The sequence below is a fragment of the Macaca mulatta genome, chromosome 17 (genome assembly GCF_049350105.2).
Source record: "Macaca mulatta isolate MMU2019108-1 chromosome 17, T2T-MMU8v2.0, whole genome shotgun sequence".
Lineage (NCBI taxonomy): Eukaryota > Metazoa > Chordata > Mammalia > Primates > Cercopithecidae > Macaca > Macaca mulatta.
The window spans coordinates 15456688-15479256 of NC_133422.1; the positions used below are offsets into that span (position 1 = coordinate 15456688).

The 22569-nt window shown below is 40.5% G+C and overlaps 1 protein-coding gene across 7 annotated transcripts in view; it reads right to left on the bottom strand.

The window, feature by feature from the left end:
* DCLK1 (doublecortin like kinase 1) overlaps window positions 1-22569 on the bottom strand; it is a 350726-nt gene that overhangs the window by 4429 nt on the left and 323728 nt on the right. For 5 of the 7 annotated variants that reach the window (XM_028837437.2, XM_077974211.1, XM_015120874.3 and 2 more), the window contains one exon: window positions 18280-18393. In XM_028837437.2, the coding sequence (XP_028693270.1) occupies window positions 18280-18393 (114 nt within the window). Of the gene's footprint in view, window positions 1-13130; window positions 13205-18279; window positions 18394-22569 lie in introns of all 7 variants that reach the window. The other 2 variants (XM_015120875.3, XM_001118268.5) reach the window with 1 other exon arrangement.

Below are 22569 nucleotides of genomic sequence, written 5' to 3' on the forward strand. Positions count from 1 at the left end.
TGTTAGCTCCTTCAAAGAACAGAGATAAATTTATAGCCAGCCTGGTTCTGAGAACAAAGCGAAAACTAAGCCCCTCATACAACTGCAGTATAGCATTAGGGCAATCTTAGATCTAAAATAGGCCAATCAAAGTTCCAAAATGAAGTAATAAAGAGATAAAGAGAGGCAGTGTGTAGAACCAGTACAGTAAATGGCTTCGTTAGGCTGAACTGCTCTACTTTAGAAACTATCCACCCACTGAATGAACAGTGTTACAAACCAATGAGGAAGATAAACTTCAATGATTCACTTCTTGTCTCACTAGATTGTTAATACAATGATTCAGTAACTGGTCTGTTGAAACGTCTACCTTTGATTCTACTTGTTGAATTTTTAAGGACGCTCATATAGTTGTTAGTCTTATACCTATTGATTTTATGACATTTTCAGTGTCATAAACCCAAATTCCTAACTTTATTTAAAACATTGTAAAGTTACAACACATGGTATTTTGCTTTCAAAGCAAACTGAAATGTTCTGTTTGTGTAGAGTTGAATGTTTGTAAAAAAAACAGACGTCTATTTAGTCTGCCTTACATAAAAAGCATTTTGTAGTTAATCCAAGAGTAATATAAACACCTCTTGGTCATAAGAAATCTTTCTATTTCTACCTCTTTGAGAAAGAAAAAAGTCATTGGCATTGGAATGAATTGTGAACAGAGGCAGTCAGATGTGGGGAAGAAAAGCACATCAGGTTTTTGCGTCCCACTCTGTCAGGGATTTTGCATCAGGGATTTTGGGTCCCACTCTGTCCATTGCTGACCATTCACCCAGGTTTCTCATCTTTTAAATAAGGAGCACCTTTCCACTCTCATAGAGTTGCTATAGGTAGAAATGGATGTGCAAATGCTTTCTAAACAGCCAAGACTCCCAGAAATGTAAGGTATTCTTTTCTTTACAACTTGATGTAAGATATTGTTTTAAAATCAAATAACTGCAGGTTATAGAAAAGCAATGTGCACAAAGCCCACGTTAGAACTTAACTCAGTACTTTCCCTCCTTCCTTTAGTTTCACTGGCGCCCTCTTGATATTTACTTCATTTCCCCATTATCCACTCAGTACTTCACACTCTTAGCTGCAGCCACTGAAATACACCATTCTCCCACCATTCTCCACAAATACTGTAATTCAGTTTATGCAGAAGCCAGTGGCACTTAATGTTGAGCCCATGCTTGGATGGTCCCCTCACCCTCATTTGCACTTTCATTTCTGCAAATCCTTATAAGCACAATCATATTCCCTTCCTTACTTGTCCTGCCTGGAAAGCCCTTCCCCTGTCCCTGTTGAAGCAGTCAGTTCTGGCCACTCCTACAGATTTCCCTAGTCAGCAGCTTTCTAAATGTTCACCTTTGTAGATAAGGCCTCATGCACAAAGGCTCCTGAGCTTTCAGGTGCATGGATCCCCAGGATGCTCATGACACTTATTCTTGGAAATGTATCATGGTCATGGGCATGTGTCATGGAATAAGTGGTTCAAGGTTGTCTCTATTGGATTTGCAGACTCTTAGAGTTCAATGAGGGTTTATAAAGCATTTTTATCCAATGCTCTGTCTTTACAGGCAGGGACGCTGAGGCCTAGGCATGTGGAGAGACTTGCCCATATGCATTGCTAACTAGGAACAGAACTCAATCTTCTCCTGTGCAAAGCCCAAGCAGTGTCTTCCCGTTTATTCTGAAGTTTATTGAAATGATAAATTAAAGTCACTGCACTCCCAGAAGCTCATCCCTTCTCTGTTCCCAGCCAGCATGAGCTAGGGAAAGACATCGGCCACAGGTAGTATCAAAGGCCAAAAGACAGTGGCTTCTCCACATTGATGATCAGAGAAACTTCTCTTTGTAGAAGCAGACAGGATCCACCATGTGGACAATCCCGTGAACACATTCTGAATTTTGACGCTCATAAACTCCTAAGGAAACCTGAGTCTGATGACAGAGGTGCAGTTTTCTACCCCTCAGGTCCTCATAATATTCTCAAACCAGCACTGGGGACTCCCAACTGACTTGCTCTCAGAGACGTTCCAGAAGGCATCACTGCCCACAGGTCCTTCCTTCTCGGCCCCCGCCCACTCTGCTTAGAGAAAGTATTTTCGGAACTTCTTTCTTCTCTATTTCCATGACAATCTAGTACCGTTATTGTTGTTCATCCTGCCTGCACCACAATTGACCCTAATTAACTGTTCCCCCTACCACATTGTAGACTCTTTGGAGGACCAAGGTCAAGCCTTGGATATGGTCTCTGTGTTTTCCACAGTTCACAGCACGCAGTAGACACTCTATGAACTTTGTGGCATTTGAAAGATGGGAAACAATGAAGGCGATCTGTTTCTCTTTCTTCAAAAACTTTGTGGCTTTTGAAATACGAGAAAATATAATAGAGGTGATCTGCTTCTCTCTGGAGCACCCACCTTCTGGTCCATTCTGCACACCGCTGTCAATTTCTACAAGGTCCAATTAATTTATTTACAGCTCCTCATAAAGCCCAATTTCTTTCCTTGGCCTAGCCTTTGCAATGTGCTTCCAATAAAAACTTCTAGGGTGTGGCCGGGCGCGGTGGCTCACGCCTGTAATCCCAGCACTTTGGGAGGCCGAGGCGGGCGGATCACAAGGTCAGGAGATCGAGACCACGGTGAAACCCCGTCTCTACTAAAAATACAAAAAATTAGCCGGGCGCGGTTGTGGGCGCCTGTAGTCCCAGCTACTCGGGAGGCTGAGGCAGGAGAATGGCGTGAACCCGGGAGGCGGAGCTTGCAGTGAGCAGAGATCGCGCCACTGCACTCCAGCCTGGGCGACAGAGCGAGACTCCGTCTCAAAAAAAAAAAAAAAAAAAAAAAACAAAAAAAAACTTCTAGGGTGTAGTACCTATTATTACTTAAAATGATCCTATGGCATAAGTAGAGTCATTGTCTTCCTTTAGTGGACACTTGATTTGCAAGCACAGCATCTGTTTACTCTGCCTATGGTTAACTATACTTTAATTTCCCTTTGGATACCTCCTCACTCCCACATTCCATGATTCCAATGAAGTTGACCCTACTCCTATCTCTGGGAGTAGGGTTGGGGTGGGCTTGTGACTCAGGAGTAAGCCTGAATTTACTGCATTCCCCAATATCCATGAATGGCCCAAGATGGGCACCCGACTCCGTCAATAGGACACGGTAAGACTTTTGCTGGAACTTCACATTTATAATGAATCCCAATTTTGAGAGATTGGCAGGCCTGGAGCTGCTTCTCCCATCCTGGGTACCATGTGAAGTCCAAAACTAAAGCCAACACAGGGGGGCAGGGCTGGAGATGTCAAGAAACCAAGCATTAACTGAGTGCTGGATCCATCCATCACTGAAGGCAGACTCAACCTCTGAACCTCTCAGGTTATGTAAAAGAATACGTTTCCTTTTTTGCTTAAGTCAGTTTGATTTTGGTTTTCTTCACTTGCCATAAAAACAGTCCAAACTGATATATCTCTGAATGTGCTTTAATCATTCTCACATCTACCTCTTGGTTCAAGGTACTTGCCAACATGAAATTACCTCTCTTCCTCTCTCTGCCCACTCAAATTTTTCTTTTCTTTTTTTTTTTTTTAAATGGAGTCTCACTCTTGTTGCCCAGGCTGGAGTGCAGTGGCACAATCTTGGCTCACTGCAACCGCCGCCTCCTGGGTTCAAGTGATTCTCCTGCCTCAGTCTCCCAAGTAGCTGGGATTACAGGCACCCACCACCATACCCGGCTAATTTTTGTATTTTCAGTAGAGATGGGGTTTCACCATGTTGGCCTGGCTGGTCTCAAACTCCTGACCTCAGGTGATCCACCTGCCTTGGCCTCCCAAAGTGCTGGGATTACAGGTGTGAGCCACTGCGCCCTGCCAATTTATTTATTCTTGAAGACTTGATCAAATTTTACCTTCTGTACCATATTTTTTCTTTCTAAACTCCTTAGGCAAGAACTGTTTTGACCAAACTTTTGGGAATTAATTGCACACTGACCTTCTATTTTTTTTTATCTTTGCATATTCCCCAAATACTTTGCCAACTATTCTGTGGGAGAATTTGAAACTTCTTTGCATTTTCCAGATGATTAGTAGACTGTGGCGCACATATTAAGTGTGTGTTAAATACTTCTTAATTAATATAGCATTATTTTAGGGGACTGTATACTTTCTGAATAATAACAATAGCAAAAAATAGAATTCAAAGCAACTCTAACACAAAAGAGTAAGAAGTTAAAAGTATTAAGAGGCAATATTTAAGACTATAACTTATGTTTCAAATATGACCAAATTCTTATGTCAGATAAAGTTAAAATTCTCTTACGAATTCACTCATCCAACAAGCATTTATTGCGGTCTAATTTCTTATTATACTAAACACTGTAACGTATGATGTTTAGAAGTTTGTGGCCACAAAATTAACTTGACTCTAAAATAGGTGCAGTTCATCTTTTCCAAATGAATTTGGTAGCCCAGATATGCAGTTTGGGACAGATGAAGTTACCAAGGAAATAGCACTATAGGCTATTACATAATTTTTACAAAGTATTGTCATAAAACATGTAATCCAATTGAAAATGTCTTCCCCGCCCCGAAAAAGAAAAAAAGCATTTGAAACATAATTTGTTCCTCTGAAATCCTGCATCACAACTTCAGATTCTGAGCCCTTTCAACCACTTCTAAAAGGCAGCTGTACTATTTTTGTTGGTGGGGTCAGGGGGGAGTCCTCAAGAGTCAACTTGATTTTGTGTGTATGTGTGTGGCTAGCTTTACTCTTTATCAGTCACAAAAAAAATCCCCAGACATCAAGCAAATAGGGTCTCTTCTTAATGCCTATTTTTGTAAATTAAGGATGTCCTCAGGTATAGGCTTGAGGCTCCATGAACACTTAAGAGTTCCTAATGGATTTATTATTTTATTAGTTATTTTGTTCATATAAATTTGTAGCTTTGTCGGAACCTACATGAATAGGCTTGCGGTAGAATTCCCAAGTGTTTCCTTAGTAAGTTACCACTTCTTTAAGAGATCCTAAGAGACTCTGACGAGTGCATTATCACATTTTGGTGCTAATTATCACAGGTTAGAGGTAAGCAAGAACTCTGTTGAGATTCTGGAGTTGACCAGTGGTAACCAAGGATGCAGCTCTAACCTAGTTACTTCAAATATGTGCATGATAGCGACCGCCACGCTGTGTACTGGGTGAGAGCTGAGTAATGATGGCCTGGGGGAAGCTGGTAAAGAGAGAACACATGGTTGATTAAATAAAATGGTATAGAGAAATGGACTAATATAAACCTGTCCTACCCAGAAGAAACACTGCATATTTCTACCATGAACTGTAAGCCCTGGCTTATCACAAAGCCCTTAGCAGATGCTAGATCAAGTGTGAAAACAGAGGAATGGTAAAATAATGCCAGCTACCTCAGCAACTCAGGTGGTTGCACACGTGGTAGCTGAAAATCTTAGGGAAATCCCTCCCCATCATGCTGGTGCCTGCCATAACACCAGGCATACATAAATAAAAGACAGTGCTTGCCTATTATCAGATTTATTCCCATAAAGGATACATCTACTGAATTTGGCCAGTGGCCTATTCTGTTACAATGAAATGACAGTATCCTCCACATGTGCTCAGATAGTTTAAATCCTTCGTTCTGACATTAAATTTGGAAACTCCGTATAAAGACATATGAACTACCCATCTGGTATGTCTGTAATGTTAAAGGAAAAACATAGCATAGAGGAGGAAGGTCAGGAATAATCAAGAACATGAATTGAAGCATTAGCTTAGATTTTGCCAGTCTGAGTCACCCCACGTCTCTAATGCTTGTCTTGTCTGGTAGCTTAAGTTTAATCCCCTTGGAAGCAGCAGTAGGTGGAAGTCAGGAGAATTAGCTTTTTGTCCTAGCTCAGCTAATTATATGACCTTGGACATGTTTTCTAACCACACCGAGCCCCAATTTCCAGGTCCACAGACTGAAGGGGGGTTATTGTGCATGATCCCTAGGGAAACTTTCACCTATGAAATTCTATGAATATGCTTATTATCACCATCAATCTACTTAATGGGTTATGTTTTTCTCTTAGCAAACAATAGGCCTTACAGTCTATGGACCAAACATATTTCTGTTCTGCAATACTTGCAGGATTCACAAGAGATGTACTCATTTTCATTGTGAGGCAATGTTTTCTGTCATGGCAGTAATTATTGGATTTAAGTAACTGCATTTTTCAGAGGCAAATGTGGACTGCTTTTCCTTTTTTGCTTTTCTTAATTTATGGCTAGCCATCACATATAGTCTTCATTTCATTAATAAAAGAACATTATTGTGCATTTTGCCTTTTAGTCCATCCATTATTCATACTGCCTAGGAGACCGAACTGGGGATGCAGCTGCTGGGACATTAATCTCAGGAACCCTTTCTTTTGCTTACCCTCACTCTGTGGGGACTACATTACGATTTGCTTGTCAGTTTGGAAATGTTTTGCTTGCTAGTAAAATTAAACTGACAAATCAATTGAAATATCCACCCTCCTCATTTTATTGGGCTTACTCTCACGCTTATTGCAGTTGTTGTGTTTTGCTTTCATATCCTTTTGAGGTCTTGACACAGTATCTGAAGACATGGCATGGCTTTTCTTAAAGACAACCATTAAAATGGCAAAAGGAGGCCTTCGTGGGATGCAACTGAGTAGCCTTCCAAGCTGCTTACTTTCTTGGCATGATTATCTTAAATCTTATTCCCCATTTTCCTGGGAGAGCTGACCTTATGCTTCTGCACTAATAATCTTGAACATAGGCTTCTCCTGCTGACCTGGTTCTTAATAGAGTCTTAAATTGGCCTAGCTCTGCAGTGGGTTTCTGATGGCCTCCTATCAGACAGTTAAAATTACAGCCAATTGGTGGGGGTTGAGCTCAGGACAAAATTCGTGTGCTTCCTCTGCCCAACAGCCCCTGATTTTCTTATAGGAGCCCAACCTCCGTGGAATTGCCATGTTTGTTCTCCATCATATGAGTAAACTAAACAGCAACCAAAAACACAGTTTGCCTTAAAAAAATCTATGAAAATTTAGTGCCTACAAAGCAGGTGAGTCAGGGGTAGTTCCTTTTATTGCAGAAACCATTTTAGCCTTGCCAAAAAGCTTAGTCCTGGATTGCTAAAAGTGGGATGTTATTCTGGAGCATCTCGTATGTGATTTGATTGCCCAAACTTTGATGGATCCCAAATTCTTCAAAAACATGTCTATCCTGAAAATCAGTGAAAAAATGGTCCCTTCTTTGGAGAGCTCAATCATTTATTTGTTAACTTTACAAATATTTATTGAAGGCATCTTCTACTAGGCAGTGGAGATATAGTTTTTAATAAGCCCTAATCCTGTTCTTGTGGAATTTGCATTTGTACAGATGGTGCCTTTTAATTTAGACATATTTTCCCCTTAGAAAGGGTGTTGGAAAACTTTTCCGGAGGGGCCAGATAGTTAATATTTTAAGTTGTGCAAGTTACATGGTTCTCTGACTCAACTACTCAACTCTGCTGCTGTAGGGCAAAGGCAGCCATAGACAGTTTGCAAATGAATGTGTGTGACTGTGTTCCAATAAAACTTTATTTACGAAAAAAGGAAGTGGGCTAGATTTGGCCCATTGGCCGTGGTTTGCCAATTCCTGTCCTAGAGGATCACATTTTAAACTTATACTTCATCAGAATTTTTAGCTATAGCTACTTCAGGTAAAACATAATGCCATAAATACTCACAAGAAATATAACATATACATTACTGAGCATTTTACCCTAATCAGAGCATTTAAAAAGTTCATGATTCTACTCTAATAATAAATGCCTCTCTCTGAAGAGAGATCAGTTTTCTCAGCAAAATCTGTGGAGTGGGTGATTTGCTCTTGAAAGTCAGGGAAACAGATATCAATTTTTTTTTTTTTTTTTGAGTTTCTTCTTTGGGCTGGGGTGTGTGAAAGCACTTTTGCACAGGCAGGCTAATTTAATCCTCACCACAGATTTTGAAGGTGGATAACGCTCTTCTCCCTTTTGTAAGTGTGGAAATTGAAAATCAGACGAAGAATGTAACTCGCCTAAGGTTGCTCTGCAGGAAATGGGGTGGACTAGATCCAAACCCAGGGCTTCTTGACTCCAAAGCCACACTCTCTCTGTACACTGGGCTGCCAATCTTTAATTAAGTTAATTTAATCTCAATCTCCATTACTTTTTTTTTTTTGAGACGGAGATTTGCTCTTGTTGCCCAGGCTGGAGTACAGTGGTGTGATCTTGGCTCACTGCATCTCTGCCTCCCTGGCCCAAATGATTCTCCTGCCTCAGCCTCCTGAGTTGCTGGGATTGCAGGTGCCCACCACCACACCCAGCTAATGTTTTGCATTTTTAGTAGAGATGGGGTTTCACCATGTTGGCTAGGCTAGTCTTGAACTCCTGACCTTAGGTGATCCACCTGACTCAGCCTCCCAAAGTGTTGAGATTACAGGTGTAAGCCACCACACCCAGCCTCCAAGACTTTTTAATTTCTAAAAGTGTCATGTGACTGACATATATTTGAAAATTGTTTATTTCAGCCTATGAATACTCACACCCTTTTTTTTTTTCTTTTTGAGACGGAGTCTCGCTCTGTTGCCCAGGCTGGACTGCAGTGGCCGGATCTCAGCTCACTGCAAGCTCCGCCTCCTGGGTTTACGCCATTCTCCTGCCTCAGCCTCCCGAGTAGCTGGGACTACAGGCACCTGCCACCTCGCCCGGCTAGTTTTTTGTATTTTTTAGTAGAGATGGGTTTCACCGGGTTAGCCAGGACGGTCTCGATCTCCTGACCTCGTGATCCGCCCGTCTCGGCCTCCCAAAGTGCTGGGATTACAGGCTTGAGCCAATGCGCCTGGCCTCATACCCTTTCTTAATAAGAGGTGTGTCATACTTATAATTAAGTTATGTATGATTTCTTGCTCATTTATACCTCATAAAACCTCTATCCTCTCAATGACCTCACTAAGGAGCATTCACAAAGTATGGCAGGAATGAATATGTAGAAAAGAGCACAGATGTTTACTTTTAAGTCAAAATGAGGGAAAGAGGTTCTGGGGCAAGGGCAGAATCAATATGATACTACACAATTTTCAGTTGATCTGGAATCATCAGGAATCTTAGGAAAATGTTAAAATCTCTCTTCAATTTACACTCAATGATTAAGACTTGGAATGCCATGGCATTTTCTCATTTTTAATAATAAGTAAGCTACATTTTAAAAAGACTTATATGTCATTGGAATCCTCTCTTAAGGGGCCTCTGAAAACAAAACAAAAGAAAATAAAACCTCAGTGAGCAACCTGTTTGAGTTGGGAAATGCAACGCAGATGTTTCACTATTCCCATGTTCTTTCTAACGACCCTTGGTGACCTTCATGCCACTACAGGCATAGGTGTCACTCATCTTTTGAGACTATGGCCTAATAGCTCATGCTTGGGTATCAAGGTACAACTGCAAGACCAATCCTCACTACTTTCCTGAGACTTCTCTCTAATCACAGTCTGAGTGGTTTTGAAGTTTAAACCTATGACTTTTCGATGTGTTAAACTGAACCCCCCAAACTTTCTGTTACAGAGGGAGCCTCCGGAGTGGGTGGAGCATCTGCCCTGCCTGCCAGCCATGCTCTGGCTCTCCGCGGGGACTGCCCTCTCCCTCTGCAGAGCAAGGCCAGGACAGCTCGCCACCAAGCAACCTGCAATGCATTGCAACTTGCTGTGTACATTTAGCTGCTTCTGATTGAGGCTGGCCCTAGATCCCTTCTCACACCGCACGGAGGTTCCTCCCTGGCTTCCAAGGGAACAGTTCTCTCAAACCTGCGCGGAGCAAGATGCATTTAACTGACCCCATTCCTTTTAACAACCGAGCATGACAGCTTTTAATAGCCTTGCAAAGACGGCGTGCAGCCGCCACCACTCTGCCTCATTACTCACTGTTTCAGCACGGTGCTCGAATCCAATATGCACATTTTAGTTACGTCATGCCTGGGAACTCAACCACCCTTTTGTCCTAGCTCGCCTCCCCATTTTATCTTGTTTCTCATGTTTAGCTTATGTCTTGTTTTGATATTTGTTTTATTTAATTGAGTTACCCGGCTCTGGCTGTTGCCCTGTTCTGTGTGCTGAAGGTGCAGGATTCTTCCCCGTGTGTTACAGGGCATAGCACCTGCCATGGTGACAGTTTCACTTGGGAAGGTAGAAATGTGTGTGACCACGTCCCCTTTGAATAAGGATGCATTTCCAGGAAGGGGGAAATGTAACGGGATGCAAATGTTTTCCAGTGGCCTGCAGCAGGGGAACATGGTGGCTTCTTAGGAGAGTGTGGAATAGCGCAGTGAGCTCATTCCTGGGGCAGCGTCCCCCCTGGACTCTGGGTGACAGGAGCAAAGTCTCCTGGACGCATGGGTCAAGTGAAGGATGCTGCTCCCTTGGAAGCAGCTCTCTGGTATGAGGCTGGAGAATGGAGAGAAAGGGGAAAACAACCCCCACTATTTGTCTATAATCACCAAAAAGCCAGTTAAGAGGGACAGACCCATTCTGGGCACCCTGAGGAGACGGTTTTCCCAGCCTGTGCCCTTATGTGATCTGCTTTACAAAAAGCAAGCGTGACTCCCAAGTGTTCTGCCTAGAGCAGTAAAAACAGCCATGAGCGCTTTAAACACAACAATTGGGAGCGGGGATGCTCGCCTGTAATGATTGTTTATGTTAGAAAGTTGGCTGCCACCATGGTTAGACAAATGCTCCCACTTCTGCAGAGATAAAAGGCAAGCACTTGCAATCAGTAAGGAGAGCGTGTACGTTCTGGGGCTAAATGGCATTATAAAACTTCCTAATTAAGCATATATGCCGATGAGTTTTTAGCATCATTTCTCCAATTTAGCTTTACATACTGGGTGCGCTGTTCGGTACAGCACTAACTATAAACATTGTTGTTACTGCCCCAGCTGGAAAACAGAGCAGTTTATGTGCGCAAGAAAAAAGAGATTATCTCCCATCTGCTCCTGCCCATTATTCAGGGATGTGTCATTTTGTCTGCTGATGGGAGCCATCACTAGGATTTTAGTTAAATGGCCTTTTTATACTTGGCTATGTTTATTAATTATTGTGTTTACTTGGGGTTCAGTTCCCATCCTTAATCCCACAAATTTAGTAATTTAATTTTCCAGAGGTTTTTGAAATTAGGTGACTTTATATGTGTAATTTTTATAATACAAATGTGCACAACTGTAATTAGACATACTTGATGCCTATTTTTAATTGTATATTAACTTTACACTTACATCTCTGGTTAATATTCCTGACATTAAGAGACACATAATTTAAAAGGATGGAGCATGTTGTGATTCAATTTATACAAAGTACAAAACCAGCCAAAGCTAATTAATGTGGCTAGACTCTAGGGTCAATGTTTACTCTTGAGGTGAAGTGACCCTCCCGGAAGGGAGCCCCCAGTGTTCTGTGCCTGAACTGGGTGCTGCCTACAGGGGCATGTTCAGTTTGTGAAAATTTAGAGAGATGTGCATTCCTGATAGGTGCAATCTTCTGGAAGTATATATTCTTCCAGGTAAAAGTAAAAGATGGATGAATTCTCTTCTGTGATACAGTCAAACAAGAAGGGTCTGCACAAAGGCAGATTATGATGAACCCACCCTCCTCCCTCCAAAATAAAGTCAAAAATTAAGTTCTTTCTACATCTATAAGGCCAATTATGTAGGTAAACTAAATAAATGAATGTGCAACTCCTACATGCATTATAAACGGAGAAGACACAAATAGTCTTCTATGTCAAAAATGACCTTAGAAAATTTTATTGAGCTCTGGGTGTTTTCTTGCTTTAAACAGATTTGGAAATGATCATGATTTTAGTATATCTGAATCATTTGTCAAGGTATGCCCCTTTCTGCTTTCCTATGTACTATGTTTTGAGTGTCTGATTATAGAAAAATAACCAGGAGTAACAACTGGGGCTAAAATCATATATATATACACACATATACATTATATATGCATATATACACATACGTATATATTTTATTTTTTTTGGTTACACTTTGCGGTCTAACCATGAAACAATATCAGACAGCTACTGTCTTACTCCAGATAGGCTCCATAGTTTGGAGAGAACAAATGTCAAAACCAATGGAATTTTTTTTTTTTCCAAACACTAAGACGTGGAGCGTTACCTGGAGATCATTTCAGAAACATTAAGATGGAGAAAACAAGCTCCCTAGGATTTCTCAGAGTTCATTTCTCAAACCATCAAAAACCATCCTGCTTGTGGATAACTTAAAGAGACATAAACAATGCCCCTTGAAGGAAATGCCAGGGCAGTTGACTGGAATAGAAAGCGATTGGATAGAATTCTTAACCCAGTTTTTAAAAAATCGATACCTCCCATAATCCCTTTTGCTTGAGCAGATAAGCCGGCTAAATAATCTGACAGTTACAAAATATTGAAAAATAAATTCATGCAATAGCTAATACATAGAGGGATTTCCAGGGGGAAGAGGGAACAATAAAACAAAAACAAAACAAAAGGTGGAGAATTTGAAAACACAAGCTTACCAACACACACAATGCATTCTATAGCCCATTGTACTTTGAGGCGCTTCTACTACTAAAGTGTAAATGCATTGTTATCCATCTAATTAGGTCAAGGTTGGGCTTGATGACTTTAAAATGACAGTATATACTTCTATAGAACACACACTAGCGTGCTATTGTTCTTCCATTTGTTAAGGGACAGAAGAGCACTGGAAATCATCGTTTTAATTAGCAACATCAGGAAAATGCTTTGGCGTTAGCACTAAATATACTGTCCTTTTAACCATAAGGAAAATTGATACTGAGCATGTGCAATGGAAAGAAAGCTGGCAAATGTCAGTGTGAATAATGGGTGAAAAAAAGGAATGAGGGGGTGTGGCATCTCAATCAAGATTAAAATGAAACCGATAAAGCAGCATATGGACTGGATAACAAATCAAAAGCATGTTTATCCACCGAAGGAACTGGTTAATGGAGACTGCCAGCACGTTGCCATGGAAACACTGACTGTTGAGCTGCACCATCTCATACCTTATCCAATACATTCCTGGTTGCTGGTAGTAGTCCAAAGACCCTGATCTCTTGATGGTAAACCCGTGGTCCAGCTGAGCAGAGAGAAACGGGGCAACTCAGTGGATCAACATTGTGCTAAAGAATTAAGACTCCAGACCAAGCTGTTCTTCATTGATTCTATATGTATATATAGTTACGCTGCCTCTTCTGCAGGGTAACTAGCTAATATCCTAAGTCTGCATACTGAAAACAAAAAGGCAGGAAATGACACTAATCCCTCATGAATATTTTGGAGGCCAATTTGCTCAAATAGATCTAGTTCATCAAACAAGTTTTTGAATGACCATTTTAAACATGTCCTCTCAATTTCAAAAGATACAAACACCTCTTCATATGCCATAGAATAGAAAATGCTTCACAATTCAATAAAGTACTGAAATCAGCATTAGCCACTTAAAGCAGATTGGACCCCATAGAGTATTACCGCATAAGGCTTACATTTGAGGGCTTCATAACTATGAAATGAAAGAGGACAAGAATCAGGTTTTGAAACCTCATTAATTACAGCAATTTAAATTTCTGAGTTAATCTTCAAAAGCAGAGCTAGTCTTAAAGGTGAATATTTTCCTTTTTATAAAAGCTATATGATCTAATTAAAGGTGAATCTTAATTACATTTCTAAACTACAAAGATAGAGTATAAAACAGTCAATAAATTTTCTCTATGAAAATATGGAAAGTGAAGTAAAACAAAATATAGTTTTCACTGTATATTAAAAATGCATATGTACAGTTAAGTGCTTATGATTAACACAAAGTACAATAAATAGAAGACAGGAGAAGTCCTCAAAGTTGTTCATCCTGGAATAAGATGTTAGCTTTTGGCTACCTGGGAATAAAAGATTCAATCCCCCAACCTGAAGAACACTAAACATGCTGCGTGCCCGCTTCCCCATTCTGCCTGCGAGAGGATGCGACTTGGACACCTTTCTTCAGAGAGAGGCTTACGTGTTCTTTCAAGTGCGTTACTGGTGTGATGCTGACGACAGTTTTTACTTCTGAATTCACAAAGGTATTTCAAAAACATGCCAGGGCACCAGGCATTTAAACTAAAAACTGTTTGGAGGATTTGGTGTGCTGATTATAAACTAGGCTATCCAAGTGTTCATAAAATGCAATGTGAGGTTTTAATCTTTTTAGAAACGTATGTTTCCTTTTATTGAGAAAAAAATTGAGTATACTATCTTGCTTTCAGGAAGATGAAGGTGTATGCTTGGCCACAGACAGCTACTTAGTAATTAGCTTTCTATTGCCATCTACAGGCAAAGTGTCATATAACAGGTCTCATTTTAGAACTAAGCTTCCCAGTGTCACAATTATATGCACGCTGATTAGTATGGATTTGTTCAATTAGACTGAAATGCTCTATTTGCATGAGCAAAATGCAAAAGAAGAACTTTAAAGCATTAGGAAAATTATTGGTTAAAATAATAAACAGTGTTAAATGAGGAAAAATAAATTGGAACTGACATCTTAGTCATCGGTTCTTCATCAAGCTGAGCAAATCTAATAATGCCTCTCTCTCTTCCCTCAGCTCTCAAAAAGTTCACCGTTAAAATGTCATCTCTAATTCATTTTATGTCTATAAATTGCATTTTAATAACCTTTTGTTTCCCTTTCTCTCTGTCTCTCTCTCCTTTTAAATCCCCCAACTACTGAGAAAGGCAGCAGAGGGACAATGGAGTCTCTCTGAGAGACACAGAATGCTGCAGTTCTAAGGAATGCAATAGCTTCCACCTAATCCCATGGCTTGACCTAATGTCAGAGCACCTTTCCTCCTTCAGGAGGGTGTGTGATCCCAGTGAACCTCCAGCTAGTAATTACTGTCCTAACCAACTCGAGGCCCTCTTGCAACCTTAACATAAGGTTATCATTTGTCCTTTCTTTGGTCTCAATAATGTAGGGAGTGTGAAGCAGAAGAAAAAAAATGACAACAAGAACAAAAAGCACTACAGTTCAGAACATGAGTACATGTTAAACTATGCTCATATCATAAATTACACCTGTGAGAGAGGCTGCCGGTTATGACAGTATGCTTTTTTCTTTTTCTTTTGTCATTCTAAGAAAGAAAAAAGTGTCATAGATTCTCTTATGGGCATTGGTGATCTCCAGCAGGTAATTAGGTTTCTAACTAAGAAATGAGAAGTACTAGTTAAAAATCAATTATTTAATTGTTGGTTCCCCCCCGCCACCAAACCACAAACTAACGCTACATCCTAAATAATAATTTTTTAAAAATTCTAAAGGGTATATGTAATTCTAAAATATGAGTCCCATGGTAAAGGCGGTTTAAAATACATGATTTTGTAGCCCCTGGGGAGAGCATATATATCCAGGAAAATTCTGTTTGAATGAAATTTATGCTGAAATAAGTTTTTGTAAATCTATCAAATAGAACTCATCACTGTGTTAAATCAATTCCTGAACTTTTAATGATGTGAGCAAATTAATCATTATATTAAATTATTAAATTATCAAATAGTCTTTATAGAATGCATCATTTATAAAAAAAATTTTCTTCTACCTTCCACTTATTTTGCTTCATAGCAGAATAGTCTTTCTTGGCAGACATACTTTGGAATATTATTTAATGCCAGAATTTCTTTTTCCTGTGATAGTCCCCTGATAGCCTTTGCATTTTAAGAATGAAAAAATGGTTATGCAATATAATTGGATATATCCAGTGCTATTCTGAAAGTAACAAAATGAAGGGGCCAAAATAGCCAGTTTCTAATTCCCAGCCCCACCCTGTGGCTACTGACCTTGGCCAAGTTCTTCTAGAAGGTAGAGATATTTATGAGGGAAAAGCATTCTGGAGAAGGTGCCTAAATGTACATAGTATGGTAGACCAGTTTCTCTTAAAACGACCTCTGAAATCTACATTGATATTCTCTTTTATGCTTGAAATATGAATGCTGATGGTTACCATATGAATTGTGCTGTAGATCTGACAGGCACTTTTTAAGATACAGTTTTCTGAAACCAGCCAATTATTTTGAATCTGAATTAAGTTGATAATTATTTTAAAAAAGACAAAAACCTCTGCAACGGTAAAGATTAAACAAGCATGCAACCAATGCATAACTCAGCATTACACAGCCCACTTTACAATTTGTAAGTATATTACCAGTTTGTGCAGTTTCCATGGAAATCATGTTAGTGATGAACTGAGAAACTTGCATTCAAAATTGCATTCAAAGTGGTCCAATCATGACATTTAGGAAAAAAAATAGTGGATCTTTGATCTTCAAATACTAACGAGTGTTTTAAGATCCACCTAGATGAGGTTTTAATGAATTCATATGGATAAGGCTTCAGAATTTATCCAACTTTGATTAAACTAGGATTTCCCCTCAAATATGTGCTATTTGTCAATTGGAAAATTGCCCTGACGTTCCTGCCCTTAGTCATTGTAAGACTCCTAGAATACTGTGAACAAACCCATACTGAGCAACCAAGGCTAACTTAACCAAAGACTGATGAAAATAAAAGACCAGGGAAAAAAGAAAACAAAATCAAAATGACAGAGGTGGAAAAGGCACTCTCTAGCAGCCGTTAAGCCCTTAGCAGGAGAAAAACAGTCCCTTTCATGGACAAGCGTGCTGGCAGTCCATTCCAAAAGAAAACTGTGGAATCACATGTTTGGAATAGACTTATATCTTGAACAAATAATGGAAACAGAGTCTAGAATGTCTGGTTTAGTAGAGAATCACTATGAGATTGTTGCTTTCAAAAATTACTGACTGAATATCAGCTCAGAACAAAGAACACTGACCATCTGTGGAAGACGTAGAGGCTAGTTTACCTCTACACTGAATTTTCTTAGAAAGAATTAAAGATAGAGGGCAGGAACAAGTTGAAATTTGAAAACTTCAGCGGCACTGAGGAACATCTGGAAGAGTAGGCATTCCTTTTCACTTTACACATGGGCCAGTTGCTCACACGCATGTAAATCACTATTGAAAGGGTTCAATCGAGAAACGTGAAATGTAAACAGTACGAGAGCGTGTATGCATGCATTCGTACCATTTGCAAATTCTGGAACCTCATATCAAATATTTAGTAACCCAGATCTGGGACTGGTGGTATCAAACAGATCACTTGTTTATCCTCAGTTTTATTTAGACCTCTCATGCAACCAAAAAAGAAAAAAAAGAAAGAAACTAAAAACACCCAGAGAAGTTAGATATTCAGTACTGCTCATGAGTGAGAGGTACTGTTTAATAGCATAAATACTTTTGAAAAAGTCCACATCACAGTGTCTTAAATTCTTTGTTTGGAGAAGAAAAAAGCTCAAGTGATTTTCAGATTGAATATGCAATTAAAATTTACATACTCTGAAAAAAAAGAGGAAATTATGAAAAACTCAAGTAATTAGAACTTGAATATATTTACTCTAGAATATGACACCAGGAAATATGAGGTTTCATTTTTCCTCGGCCCAATTTAATCTTTGCCTAGAGCTGTGATCAAATTGCATGTAGTGTATGTCTGCATGTATAGAACAGAAAAAAAGGCCTTGTGCAGCCACATCAATAAAATAGTAAATGTTAAAAGACCTTCAACTTTAAGAACAGAAATTTCCAAGGAGCAAGACATTATGACTTCGTTGGGTGTTCACAGTAATTCAATTTCACGGAAAATCTCACCGCGTAGCTTTCTGCTATGCTTTGACTTTAATTTAGGTCTAGTATCAAGATCCATAGTGTTCCAAGCTCTCCCTGCAATGTTGTCTCTCTCGGCTTGCCTTTCCTTTCTAGGTTCTAGCAAAAGGACACTATGAACTCTTTTTCTTAGAGCCAAAAAGTTTGCGTTGGCACAGAGTCCAGCAGGGGGGAGGTTTTCGGTTTTAAATAAATAAATCATAAAATTCATATATACTGCAAGACACCCTGGAGGTGTTGGATAATGATGTGACGCCGAGGGAAATGATCTGCAGAAACACATAATATATATAAGTCCCATACCTCCTCTAGTGTATTAAGTGGCTGAGCTGTCTAAAGAAATGACCCATTCTGCTGTCTCTGGCTGGAGAATCTCCTGAGTAATGCCTGTCTCTTAGGTGGGTTGCTTTAAAAAAGTTATAGGTGGATATTTCAGATGCTTACTGCTATGACAGAGACTCCAGCTGCTGTGCTATTCGGCTTGGGGCCTGTGTTGAAATGCTTCTTTATCTTTCCAGCTACTGACAGCTGATGTTCATTTTCTGGGAGGCCATCATCCTGGAGAAAAAGAAATAAAGAGAAGAGAAAATGAAAGAAAATGAGATAAATGAAAAATGAAGGTCAAATCTTCCAGTCATAGGTAGCGATCTTAGAATTCATAAGATGTCAGAAATAAACCAACCAATGTCTACTCATTAAACACTGTTGCTGGAAGTACTGCTCCAAGGTCTCGTTCATTTCCACATCTGCTCTAAAATTAATTTGCTTTGTGTCATCTGACCCTCAGAGATTTGTCTCTAAATTTCAAAAAAAAAAAATTATTTCTGTTTTTGGTTTCTAGTAAAATCGATGCCAACCACGGTTCTAGGAACATATCAAAGAGCAAGTTCATCTAGATGACCAGGAAAAAAAATTCAATGTGAACATCTTCTTTTTAATATTTTTTTTTCCTCTTAACCCATTATTTAGACTCAAAGCCAAGGGTCTTGGCTGGCAAGCTGGGGCTTCTGCATGGCCCATAAATAAACTCAGGCTTGTTCCACAGCTACTCATTTGGCCATACCAAAATCCCAGGCAGCCTTCCAGGCAGAAAGATCTTCCTTAAAGTTTAAATCTTTCTTGCTGCCTTCAAATCATCTGTCATTATGACGTAGTTTATATTGGAGCTCATTTTAACCAAGGTCTCTATTCTCTGCTGGAGCCCTCTATGACTGAGGCTGGATACATGGTTCTCTTGTATTGAATACTGTTAGAATCGCAATAACCAGGGTCATAAGTATGTGCCACCACTTACTAGAGTTCATGATGAAAAGGCTGCAGGATCCTTCAAGGCAGAGACTGTGTTTCACTCACTATAGATCCCCAGGTCTTGGCATAGTGCCTTGCACATAGTAGATGCTCAATTGTGGAATAAATGAATGAACAGATAATAGAACGTTTGCAACTCACTGCTAAAAAGAAACTCCTGGCAATCACTTTGATGCCATTCATTATTTTTCTTTTCTTCTTCCTCTCCATCATTGTGCAGGTAATTTCTTGGTTCCACCCAGGAAAATAAGTCTGCTGCTTCTCAAGCATAATGTGCTGGCTCCTTTTGCACGAGCTGGTCCCTCCACATGGCATTTGCTTTTTCTTTCAGCATTTGGGCATTCACTTATTCAATGGACATTAACTGCATGCCTACATGGGCCAGGCACTACAGTAGGTGGGGGAGAAACGACGGCAAGCAAAGACAGGCATCGACCCTCCTCTCCTAGACCCTCTGCTCCATTTCTTTTCTTCATAACTTGGGCCTGTTCCAAGGCACTTATCCCCGGGTTAAGCACAATCCATTCTATTGGCTTTTCTGGAAACCCCCAGTGCTTTTTTCATTATATCAACTTGCACTATTTCTATTTTTTGGTGTTACAAACAAGGTGAAACTCCAGTAGAGTAGGGATGCTACTTGGGGAGGGAACAGAAGCAGGGCCACATGAAGTGCCGACTTTGTCAAGGGCTATGTTAGGAATAGCAGAATGTGGGAGGAAGATGTGATCTCTGTCCACCAGAATCTTGCAGGCTAATTAGGAGACAAAATACGCACAGACTATGTAAAATCGTGAAACAGGCCAACAAGATAAAAAGGAGCTGTTACAAGGCAGCATGACGGGATGGCTCAGCTAGGCGCACCAAAGAAGTTCAGAGGAGAAAGGGCATATTTTCTGTTGTGAACAGGCACAGCCGACTTCATGAGGGATCATGGGACTTGACCTGGCCCTTAATGATGGAGAGTGTGTTGACAGGTAGAGAGGAGGGACAGTGATATTTGGTGTGTAGTGTGTGCAAGTGGGAAGCTACAAAGTCATGTCTGCCAAAGAAGAAGTCAAACAGTTTGTCTGTAGTTAAGAGTTTAGGTACCATGGTAATGGCAGAGAAAGCTGAAAAAACAGGAGAAGATTGGCCATAAATGAGTACCCAAAAGATCCCAGAATTGAAGTCTTCATCTCCATTAGGAACACAGCTTTTTAATAAGAGGACTGTAAGTTTAAGAAATGTGAAGGACTACCTTCCCTTTACTGAGGTATTTTTATAGTACATTATCCAGCTCTTGGTTCACTCTACAAGTGAAAGAGAAGTCAGATGATAATTACAAGGAATTAGAATTATGCATCCAGTGTTCTAAACACAAGGGTGAATTCAATGGTGTATATATAAAATGTTTTTATTAAAATGGTGAATGAGGCCGAATGTGGTGGCTCATACCTGTAATCCCAGCACTTTGGGAGGCCGAGGCAGGTGGATCACCTGAGGTTGGAAGTTCGAGACCAGCCTGACCAACATGGAGAAACCCCATCTCTACTAAAAATACAAAATTAGCCAGGCATGGTGGCGCATGCCTGTAATCCCAGCTATTCAAGAGGCTGAGGCAGGAGAATCGCTTGAGCCTGGAGGCGGAGGTTGCGGTGAGCCAAGATCGCTCCATTGCACTCCAGCCTGGGCAACAAAAGCGAAACTCCGTCTCAAAACAAAAACAAGCAAACAAACAAACAACTGGTGAATGAAACAACCCCGGAATTTAAGTTGGACAATAGCGTTTGGAATCTAAGTTAGAATTTTTGAGAGTTTTTCAACATTTGACAAGGGATAAAATGATACTGAAAGTCTTCTGAATATTAGTATCATGCCTTGGCAAAGTGTCGGGTTCTGCCAGAATGAAAGGGGCCACCCTGGGTGCCCTACTGGCCTCACCCCCCAAGATTACACATGCACTTCTTACCATCTCTTTATAGAGTTTCAGGCTACCTTGGGCAAAGCGAACAAATGAGTTTTCGATGATGAGATAGTTTGAAAAGCATGATTGTGGAGAAGGTTGAGGAAAGGTTTTCTTTTTAAGATGAAAGCAACTTGAGCCTATTTGTGGTCTTAGGATAAGAAGCTAGTGAAAAGGGAGAGTTGAAAGACAGGAGAAAGAGCAGGGTAGGCACGGAGGGTAGAAGTGAAGTGCTTTGCCTGGGGGAGGTATAGGTTTACTTCTTTCTCTGGGGCAAAGATGAAACAAAGAGAATGAGCAGAGGTGCAGGGGAGGGAAATGGTAAGAGTATGGCAGGGCGAGGAAGATGAAACAAGCATTAACTGCTATTAATATGTATGATCGCTTTCCTCCTCAAACTTCCGTCTATTTATTAGTCCCATTTTGAAGATCGGCAAAATGAGGCTCAGCAAGGTGAAATCATTTTCTCAACATCACACAGCTAGAAAGTGGTTGAGTCAGCATCGAACCAGGCCTGAAACTCTGTTCTTTTTCCCACACCAGGTTGCATGAATTGAGGATGCTCACTAGCATGGCATCAGCTACAAAAGGGCTGCTTCACTGCTCAATGGAAATACTCAGTGAATCATCTTTTCCATGATGAAAGTGGCACAGTGGTGAGGGGGAAGGAGAATTGAACCGGAGCTGAACAAACCAGAGAATATTTGGACGCGACTTAATGGAGCCTGGGAAACATCTGGTGGTCAATAAAAGAGATGCTGAACATTTCAGGGACCCAGTGGAACACAGTTAGAAATTCTCTGTCAAGTGGAGACTGGGTGTCCACTAATCTGGGATGTGTCAACGTGACCTATTAGAGCCAGAACTCTAGGATCCTATGTGCAGCAAGCAGCGCAGCAAGGCCTGGCTGACACTGGGCAGAATAAAGTTGCACGGAGCCAACAGGGTTGCCCTATGACTGGCACAGGCTGTGTTTACCAGCCTGGGTGCAAATATGGGGAAAGATAGCTGGGTCTTCATAAGAGCAGCCCCTACTTAACTTACTGAGAAAGATTCAGCTGTTGCTGAATAACCCCACCTTCTTTTCACTCCCCACCATTGGCACCATTTCAGAAACTTGCCTTCACCTGGCTTTCGCCCCACTGCCAGTTCTTGAGCTAGGAGTTTGCTACCTAGCCTCCTCACAATGGATTTCCTTATCATTTCCCAGCCCTGTCCTGCTCCTAATCTCCTGTCAAGGTTCCTAGCAACTCTTTCAGATACTGGGGCCTGGAGGTGAAGGCCTCCAGCTTTACATTCCAGTGAAGGTTTGAGCTTCCCTTGGGTTATTAGTTCACATTGAAGCAATGCAAGTAGCAAAACAACTCTCACAAGTTGTCAGAGAGGCTTTTGACTTCATAAATCTTAAAACGTTCCGGGATTTTTTTCCAATGAAATAAGGTGTCTCAGCTGGAGTAGGTAAAACATATACATGTACACACACA